Source organism: Gymnodraco acuticeps, unplaced genomic scaffold, assembly GCF_902827175.1.
Source record: "Gymnodraco acuticeps unplaced genomic scaffold, fGymAcu1.1, whole genome shotgun sequence".
In the NCBI taxonomy this organism is placed as follows: domain Eukaryota; kingdom Metazoa; phylum Chordata; class Actinopteri; order Perciformes; family Bathydraconidae; genus Gymnodraco; species Gymnodraco acuticeps.
In genome coordinates, this window is record NW_022989985.1 from 3,698,284 (window position 1) to 3,708,977 (window position 10,694).

The following is a 10,694-nucleotide window of genomic DNA, read 5'->3' on the forward strand; positions in this document are numbered from 1 at the left end:
GAAAAAAAAGGATTAGAAAATAGTAGCATGAGAAAGAGTAATGCTGTTGTAGTATTGCTACTCTGCCACTAAAGGGCAATACTACCCTCTGCTGTCAACCAGCTGTACTCTAGCCAACAGCTTTCATACACTTTCATTAATTTACTTCATTCTGGCAGTTTGGCATGGAGTAGACATTAAATCTGACACTTTACAGTGTAGTAAGCTTTCAACAATGACCAGATATCTGACTTCATCGCTGCAATCCTATACTCCTGTGCTGGCACTAGGGGGCGGGAAAGCATCACGATTGAACAGGTGACATATTCTGTTGCTATGGAGATGACGCTGGTGACTAAAGTCCCTAGCACCTCCCTGAAAACTGCTGCTTCAACATTTCATGTCCTGCAAGGTTAGTAACACCTTTATTACGGCTCTTGTACTAATTGTTTAAAAAACAATTAAGTATAATAGTTATGTTGAAGGTCATGATTATAGTAAATGACTGTTGGATGTCTTCTAGGCCAACATTATGATTTTTCTCTGGTTTCCCATGATGCATCGCTGTATTGTGTCTCGTAGCTCAGGGAGATGACAGTGACACAGCCGCCCTCCCCTCGCAGCCGACCGAGAGGCGAAGCCCCTGTCAGCATCACCGACATGCCCCGGGAGGCAGGACGCTGTTAGCCGGTGGGGCTCGTGTCTCTCTCAACGATCATCTTCAACCTTTCACAACATATTCGACGACTGCGTTCATTTAGCCGCAAGGTAAGCAATCAATGAGATAATGTGCTGCTGTAGCGTCGTTAGCTGTCCAGCTAGGCTAGCACAATTAAACGTCCCTCTGTGGGGAGATGTTTCATTAAAATGTCTGTATTTTATTCTTATATTTTATTTGGGGACATATTTCAAATCAGCATCCAAGCAGGTTTACTTCAGTGACATTTCCACCCCGTTATGGTATGTCTGTTGTTTCTTTACCAGAAACATCTTAATTCATTGTGGAAGCTGCTCAAATCTGCCAAATGTTGCAAAATCCCTGGCTTTGATTAAAATCAACTCCAGTTAGGTGGATTCAACGTATGCCGAATTTACCAGGACCCCTCCCCAATGCCACAAAAACAATGTATATATTGTTAAATTGGTGTATTTCTTGCTGTGTGTAGCCGGCTATTATTTGTTGGAAAGATTGCAATGGGAATTTGGCTGGACGTTTTTTCCCTTTCGGTGGAGCTTATAGTGGGACTAGCTTGTTTGCTGTTGTTAAAACTGGACAGCTCCTCCCTGGACAGCTGCAGTAGATAGCATTATCTGCAAGGACAGCCTTTGTGATGACCGGAGGAGATGCAGTGATGGCATCCTAATCCTACTGTCCATCAGGTCAAAGGGAAAGTGACGCTTTGTGAAGCCGTCCACAGGCATCGCTGGCTAGCTTCGGTTTGAGACTACTAACGTTGGATATTTTCAAAGAAGGGCTTTTTCTGAAGGATATATCTGTTTAAAGTTTCACAATAACGTTTGTGAAGTAATGATCCTCTGGTAGGTGACGTTATGGCCAGGACAGGTAGCAGTTTGCTCTGAAATGTGGGTTTGTGGTGCTGTCCGCAATGCAGGTGCTGAAATTAAAAGGGCTGTGGAGAGCATCGCTGCCGTGTTAGCTCGTGTCCTGTATGCATTGTGTTTAATGGTTATACTGGTGAGTTGTTTATATGTTTTCTATGTATTCGCAATAGTGTTAACGTGTCAGGTGATTACATTATTTATATATAAACGTGTGCTTGGAGTAGGTTAGTTATTACAATATTTGCTCTAAACTACTAGTAACTAAAAAAAAAAGAGATTAAATTGGAATAATTATGTTGTTACAGTAGCTGAAAGTGAACAGTAGTATGGATAAATAAATAAATATATATAGATATATTAATAAATAAACAAACAGACAAAGAACAAAAATAAGAACAGAATGAAAAAAGTAATATAGTAATACACATATTAAGACAAAACATACAAGGTAACGTGACAGTGTAGATTAATTGCAGTATAGTCAGCGAGTCTATGTTAATGGCGTACACTAGGCTGAGGATTTTATTAAGTAACTGCACTTAGTGTGTATATAAGGCAAATATAAGTATGGAAGAAACAGACTTCTAAGCTCTTGTTTAGGCTAAGGTTGGTAGCTACTAGCTAGTGTTTCATGCTGCTGCAGTTCATTGATTATTTATGTTCTCTGTATGGGGAAATGCTGGTTTGTGTATTACATCTCCCTCTGGTATGACATGAATCTCTGTCCTTAAAGATTAACCCACTGCATTGTCCCTGAACAAAGAGATTTACCCTTTGTCTTTCTCTAATCACTGAACTCATATCCTCCTCTGCCACGCTATGGCATGAGCCATGTTTTGAGGTGAGGTCATGCCTTTGCAAATTGAAAGCTATCCAAGCTATTCTAGGAAAGAGCTGGGACGAGTGATGTGCTTGCAGAGCAGGGTTTATCGGAAGGACTCCACATTACTCATCAATAATAGATCATGTCTCCAGTCTTTATGGAACATCACTGGCTGTATCTGTGATAACCCGTTTGATAATCACATGCTTTTCTTTTGATCTGTAAGTCATGTGGGGGGAAAATATCACACAGAAGATTGTTGGAACCGGGAAATGTGTCCAGCGTTGTGCTATGGGATTTATAATTCATGTTAGTGAGCTGATGATGTAAGAGTGAGGAGCTCTGGGATGTTTTATTGAAGCACACTTATATATGCAGGGAGAGGCTCCCCACTCAGGAGGGGATCAATGTGCTCTCAGCTCTCAGCCAAGTACGGTTGTCTGGCAGAGGGTGGAGATGTTGGGACTGAGGGATTGTTTCTCTTCCTCTCACTTGGCTGTGGAAACAAGGACATCTAGTGAAGGGAAGGGGGTGGTAGGTGGGGCAACACAGCTTGAGACTGGTGGCCTTCATGCCACACCCAGTGTCATTGTGATGTCAGCCAATCAGCTGTGATTCTCTATCGTTGTTGCTGTAATTGACCATGATTTGAATTGACACTGAAAGAGAATATTTTAGAGCAGAAAGAGATGTTATGTGTGGTATATGTATTTATGTGAAAATAAGTCAGTGTTAAGAATGTAACTTTATTATATTATCGTCTGTGCTGAGGAAAACATGTTTCCACCCTCTTTCCTAATAAAATTACAATTGACAGTGTAGATTAGATTATTGTTACGACTGCTTACTCTCAAGTTCTCAATCAATAGCTTCATGTCAGTAATTGGTTGATAAATACAGCAAGCAAAACCCTGGCTGCCTATTTATGGTCACTTAGCGTTTCTCTGTTACAGTCTCACCGTAGCCTTGACCTAGCCATTACCGATGATTGCCTACACACCTGCGCAGAGTTTTAATAAATGTGCCTCCTCGCTTTTCCTCAGCATGTTTTTGATGCTCTGTTTTGTCAATGAACAGGGTTGAAATGACAGTGTATTGGCTAGTAGAAGTGCCAGATGTCCTCAAAGCAGATTGTCTTGGCCAGTTCCCAAACAAAACGAAATTGGAGCACATCCCATATATTTTATAGTCAAATGGTGAGAATTAAAAGCCTATTTGCTAGATGGATTGACATTTCATTATGTCTTCTCCTCTCTCTCTCTCTCTATCTCTCTCTCTCTCTCTCTCTCTCTCTCTCTCTCTCTCTCTCTCTCTCTCTCTCTCTCTCTCTCTCTCTCTCTCTCTCTCTCTCTCTCTCTCTCTCTCTCTCTCTCTCTCTCTCAAACCTATGTCTGAACGTAATCAGCCATGGCATCATCAAATGTAACACTGGAGAATCAGCTGCACAGTGCCCAGAAGAACCTGCTCTTCCTGCAGCAGGACCATGCCAGCACGTTGAAGGGTCTACACACAGAGATCCTCAGATTGCAACAGCAATGCACAGGTGAGCACAAGTAGCCCCTCTCTTCTCCTCATGTTGCCAAACCAGTGGTTAAGACAAAACAATATAACAATGGGTATTTTTGCAGTTTAGCGCCGCTTCAGATTCAATTCACTTATTCTTTTCTGTCTTGAATATGGACAGTTGATCAAAGGCTAGTGAGTGGAGAACAGCTACACACCTTTTGAGACGATTGAGAGGGATTTTCTTTTTATTAGTATTGTTTTTTGGCAATTTTTCCATACTATTCCTTTACAGAAAGAGAGGATGCCGAAAAAGAACACCTAAAAAACAGCAAAAGAAACAGTAAAGTATACTTGAATCCATACCTGGGACAGAGGTATAACCTACATGGATATGTGAGACTGAAAGTCAACAAGACGCTGTGGTGCCACTATTAAAGCTTTTAGAGATAATATGATGACTTAGGGGAAATGCACTCAAGCCTGAGTGAGTTCACTGCACTGGAGCAAAGCAGAACCTGTATCGAGCATCACATCAGTAATAGATATATTCTTCCACAAAGCCAGGATATAAAGATGGTCACATCAGGACACTGTACTCTTTATCCCTGATAAAGTATCCTTAGCTTACCTGTTCCTAAAGCTGCAGAGGAACTCTCACTAATCTTGTTAAAGGAATACTCACTTGTAACCACTTTCCTTTTTTCACAGATCTGACATATGAGCTCACTGTGAGAAGCTCTGATTCCTCAGGTAAGCCCCATCTTGCTGCACAGTACACAAACAAACACGTTAATTCATGTCCAGATTCCTAACAGTTTCCATCACTGTGCCAATTAGATTTACTGAGAAATGCATCAGGTTTTTGTAACTTTTCCTCCTGGTTGGATAATCTTCTAGTAACATTATATTTTGAAACAAGTGATTCAAACTGTGAAAGTGTACCACAACAACAGACAATGTTATATATCTGGGGTTTTCTCTGAAATAGGGTCTGTGTGAGACAGGCCTGAGAGCAGAGGGCTCTGTCTGTATCCTGGTAACAAAGTCAAACCCAGGAAGCATTGCAATGTCAGACACCCTGCTGCTCATTGCTCACTACCCCTCCCCCCACGTTACCATGGTCATGTCATGGAGTCACAACACTGGTCTGATTCAGCCCCAGCTCCACTGTCTTTATACTGGGTTAAAGTACAGCCCAGTACAGTCAGGGAGGCCCCTGGCAGGCACTTTAATTTATTTACATGCTGCTGCTGATGACCCCCCCTGGTGAGAGTAACTGAGCATGAAGCATGCTGCGCCTAAGCAGGATCTCTACGTGTCGTAGGCTTCTGAACATGGCTGGCCTAGATCTGAGCAATATTGTCAGGGCCGCCAGCTAGAGGCACTATCATGTTAGCGTGGGATATCTCAGAGATTGGAGTGCAGGAAATGAGATTATCTGTCACAGCGCTAATGCACAGCCTGCAACCTGCTTAGTGCAGCAGGGCTCAGCTGCTCCAACTGGGGGGGAAATGTACCAGCCTCACCCATTTAGAAAAATAGGGGAAACCGGCTCCTACAAACACAACCATTAGTAGTTATAGAAGACTGAATTTAGGGACTGTTAATGTAAACAAGACATTGAGAATGTACATATTGTGACATATTTGTGCATATTGTATACATAATTATGTGTCGCCTCTGCGATTCGCTCTCTTTTTGTCCTGATCCATTTATATAAAAATCTGATTTTGGCCTCTTTATGATGTCATCATTTTTTTTTGGCTTGTTTAACCATTAGCCAAACACCCCCCCCACCTTATCAACCATTGTATTTTTTTTAACCAAATATCTCTCAGAGGGGCGTGGGGAGGGGCTCCTTATTTTCATCTAAAGTAACACACAGAGAATCAGCACTTTTGAAACAGGGCTGAAACAGAGGGGATTATGGGATGCTACAATGATCTCTTTGGTGTTTGGAGCCAAACACTTGAGAGACATGTTTTGTATATCTGAGACCTATAATATATTGATGAAAAACAGTATAATTGGGGTCCTTTAACTTTTATATTCCAAGTTGTTTGCGCATGTACATAGCTGTATGAGCTCTAACTGGGTGTGGCAGAGCAGGATGGGCTCAATGATGAAGGTCAGAGCAGAGCAGCGCCCTTTCCGTCTACCAGATCTGTAACATGAGACTAGAGCTCTCTGCTGCAGAGGACTCTCCATAGGAGCACACTGTCTCTGTCAGTGTCTGAGCTTAATGTACTAATGATTGCTCCAGTCTAGTGGATATAAATGTGTCTCTATACTTTTATTGTGTGCACTCATTTGTGTGTACTTAAGTGAGACACCACGCACCAGTTTGAACCGTTTTGTTGTTGTTATGTGTGTCCAGACAGCGGTGAGGCCCGCTGCAAGGAGCTGCAAAGGAGATGTGAGGAGCTGGAGGCCCAGCTGAAGAAGAAGGAGGAGGAGAACACAGAGCTGCTCAGGGACCTTGAGCAGAAGAACGCTATGATCTCCGTCCTGGAAAACACCATAAAGGAGAGGGAGAAGAAGTACCTGGAGGAGCTCAAGATGAAGAGCCACAAGCTGGCTGTTCTGTCCGGGGAGCTGGAACAGAGAGCCAGCACGATTGCTTACCTGACCTCGCAGCTTCACGCCACCAAGAAGAAGCTGTTAGCCGGCAGTTCATCTGAGGCCAGCCCCAACGTTAGTCCAGTCACATCTTACAAGCCCACGCCTCCACCGGCCAAAGACAGGCAGCCTGAAACCCCGCGGCGCCGCATGAAGAAGAGCCTCTCACAGCCCCTTCACCCAGAGCTGACGGAGGTGTATCGGCTCAGCTCAGACGGCAGGCGGATGGTCATGCGGGAGACGGTAGAGGCCATGCCCGACCCCACACCCTTCCTGCAGGCCGGGAGAGACTCTCCAGAACCACAGATGCGGGAGCGACCTGCCGTTATCCCTCCCATTGCCTCTGAGCGCTCCCCCCTCACTCCCCTGGGGGCTGCGTCCAGCCCTCGCCACAGCCCCGCCCGGGACCGGCAGTACAGGGCCCATGTCGGTGTGGCGCACCGCATCTCCCACAGCACCTCTCCCATGGCCCCCCCGCAGGCAGAGCTGGAGACTCTGGCAGTGGACCAGGTCAAAGACGAGAAGGTCGTGAGGAAGCGCTCGGGAACCGACAGGACAGTTTAACACTGCGAAGCTAACATGCACAGCAACACATCTACTGTATAACACTGCAACTGCAGGATGGAGCCTGACCCACTGTGTAGCCTGCTTTTTACACTGCAATATGAAACAAACTACTCAATTTTGTTCATGGTATTCCATAAAGACTTGTTTTCTCTTATAATACATTAGAAAGTGACTACTATAAAGCATGCCAAAAGTTTCTATTTACAAACCAATGAGATATTGTACTATACAAATCTTGATTTTTTTCCTTTCATTTTCTCTTCATTTTGTCTTATGCGGTGCAACACATCCTCAGCCAAATATCTGCATCAGTGCCTGCTCGACCGGATCGACCATAGACAAGCTGTGCAGTGAAGTCGTGGCTCATATTTATCTTTACATATCTCTGTCTGCTTCACAACAGTCTGGATATATCAACACACTATATACCCAGATGTCTGCAGCTATGTAGGATAGAACTGAAGTTATTAAACTAATACTCCCCGAATGTCTTTCATCTTCTTGTGATATCGGTGATATATTACCGTTACTGTAGGTACGAGCTGCAAACATGTGCAATGGAGATTTGCTGGTGAAAGAGCTGTAGTTTCACCTTTCTTTTGTCAGCCTGTAGCAGTGATGCACATGTGTACATGCAGTACAAAGTGGTGAGCAGGGCGAATATTTGTGTGTGTGTGTGCGTGTAAGAAGAGTGAGTGTTTGTCTAAATGAGAGACATTAAAGGCTACTGAGAGAATTCAGTTTTGGCTTAAACAATATCCACTAATGTAATTTGTGATACAAGGGCATTTTTGAAAACACTGCTGTAATAGGATTTTGTGATATTATTACCTGTACTTTATAAAGGCTGTACATTTGTAATGAATTCTTTTTTAAATGTATTCTTTAATAGAACACACAAAAGCACCCTCAGATATTGACAGTAGATCCTGCACCAAGATGACGGTAATTATAATCAACTAATAGCCAGCTTTTCACATTATTATCACTTGTCCTTGAGATAAACATGAATCCGTAAAATAAAGCAATGCTTTTTTTTAAAATGGTGACTTGGCTCATTTTTGTACAGATGTGTGACAATTTTAAGGATAGGAGCATATTGACTTGACCTGTTGAGCCTCGAGATAAACGACATTGCATTATGTTATTGTTATATAAATCGCAAAGGGAAGTGTTTCAGTCAAGTGCATTCCAGAGCCGCTTATCACGGAGGGGAAAAGTGATTAACTGTCAAATTCAAAAACCAATAATATTACTTATTGTGTCACAGCAACCTACGATCATGATCTTACTGACATTGACCACCAATGTCATTATCTACACCAGGGGTGCCCAACCTTTTTTGAACCGAGAGCTACTTTTAAAGTTGCCAGTCTGCCGAGATCTACCAGTCCAAATAGAGAGGCGTAGCCATTACTGACAGCCTACTACCAGGTAAATACACACTTCTACTTGTATAAAACGGACCTTTGCACGATTAATACTTCATAAAATACTGCAGATCCTTTATCTTACCTCTTTCTAATCTACACACATACAAGTATTTAACTGAAGTTACACAACAGTGTTGTTGATACAGAGTTGGAGTTTATTCACACGTCACATACTACAGTGGGTAATGTTTTCAAGAAACATTGAACAGTGCTGCCACATATGACACAGGAAAAAAAGAAAAGACTCTGAACCCTTTCTTTGCCATTATATAAAAATAGTGTTGCTACAAAAGTATAAATTAGGCTTACTAATAAGACAACTCAGATCTGAAGCTACACAGGAATCTGCTGCAACAGTGCAATAAAAAAGACAACATTAATAGAATCAAACCCTTTTTTTGTTTTTGCATTTTAGTAGAGTATAAAAAGAAATGCCTTTAAAATAGGATGCAAGCAATACTAGTTTCTTAACCTGAATTGATAATAGACTATAATCAATTTAAACAGAACAGATCTTAATGTTTGCATTCTTATACTATTTTGTACAATAATTATAATGAATATGTTCAAACAAACTAAAACTTACAGCTGATTAATAACGGTATCTAACTTGAGTTTTTATTATATCAAAAACCTGTTGAAATGCTACTGTTATTTTTTACTGTCCCCCAAAAGCGCGTCGGCAGCCTCCAGGAATGCTTCTTTCACAACTTCGCCGTCTTTGAAAGACTTCATGTGTTTCGCAAGAACGTGACTGACACGATAAGATGCTATGGTAGCAGCCTTGCTCTTGTTGTTGGGCCTGGTGAGAATGGACGGCTGTGCATTTAGCTGTCCTTTCAGGCCCCTCCCCTTTTGGGAGCGTAGGGCAGAATTAGGAGGGAATTCCGTCACGTAGCGTTTGTTCACTGTTTTGAAATGCCGCTCATAAATTACCCTTCTTCGGTAAAGCCACGCTCGCATTGCAGATGAGACTTTGAATTGGAATAGATAAAAATGTAATCATCCTCCCACTCGGAGTGAAAATTATATATTTTGGGCTTTTTTGCTTCTGCCATAATTGCGGTTTTTTGTGTGTGCGGCCTGTCACTCCTGTTGACACGGATATTGGCAACGTCAGCGAACTAGTGCACTGCCCACCAGCCACGCCCCGACACATGGGGTCACGCCGGCCAATCACAAAGCTTGGATGCGATCAAGTGCATTCTTCTGGCACAGGAAGATTATGTTATAGGACATAATAAAACAGAATATTGTTGTTCTATTTTTAGACATATCTCGCGATCGACTGGGAATCTCCCCGCGATCGACTGGTTGGGCACCCCTGATCTACACACAAGTGTGTTCTATCACTATTGGCCACTAGGAGTCCTCCTTGAATCACAGTAAAAGCCGTGTAAAGAGTGAAGGTGAAACATGGAAAATACAACATACTTTCATCAAACATATTAACACAAATACCCTGCAGGTTTCTTAATAAAAAAACTAGAAGTTTTAAAGATGCCCATCAATAACTTACTATTTGGACATTTTTAATCTCCTTAATAAGCTCTTTAAAACAATTAAGGGTCACATTTCACATTCACTCGACACCGGGTTGAGAATCAATAATCAGGTAGGCTACTAATTTATTCTTGCAAGAAGGAGCAGAGTTGAGTCACATACCAAGGACATGGTTCAACTCACACACATGAGTAAATGCTGCTCAAAGGAGCAGGAAGTAACATCAAGCTTATAGTCTAAAGTCAGGAGGTACCAAACAGGGTCGTAAATCGGTTTGGCGCCAGCAGGTGTCGGGAAGGTGTTGGGACATCTCTGGAAAAGCAATGTTGCTCTTTGCGCCTCAAAGAGGAGATGAGACAACGTATGTGTCCTCTCGTTGGTATCAACCACATGAATTATGCCCTGCCTTCTCCTATCTGCAGCTGCAAGGTCACACTGTGCAAAGTCACACACAGTATCATGCCCATCAGAAAACCCATAGTAAGAAGACAACTTGTATTTTCCCCAACAGTAACACACAAATGCCTTGCATCTGGGCCTAAAAGGATTGAAAATGTGATAACAAAAATACTGCTACTGTTTAAAAAACTAAAACAAATAACGATTGCTAAAGACACAATTATCTGATTTAAAAAGTAAGAAACAGTCGTTTAAACATCTCTTATAACATAGGCCTACCTAGAATGGATTTGTAATGCATT

The 10,694-nt window shown here is 42.3% G+C and overlaps 1 protein-coding gene across 1 annotated transcript; it reads left to right on the forward strand.

The window, feature by feature from the left end:
* Positions 1-580: 580 nt before the first annotated feature.
* ccdc92 (coiled-coil domain containing 92) lies at positions 581-8,100 on the forward strand. Its single transcript, XM_034212581.1, has 4 exons — positions 581-747; positions 3,771-3,908; positions 4,580-4,621; positions 6,249-8,100. Exons 2-4 carry the CDS (start codon positions 3,773-3,775, stop codon positions 7,052-7,054), a joined length of 984 nt encoding a protein of 327 aa, XP_034068472.1. The 5' UTR covers positions 581-747; positions 3,771-3,772; the 3' UTR covers positions 7,055-8,100.
* Positions 8,101-10,694: the final 2,594 nt, after the last annotated feature.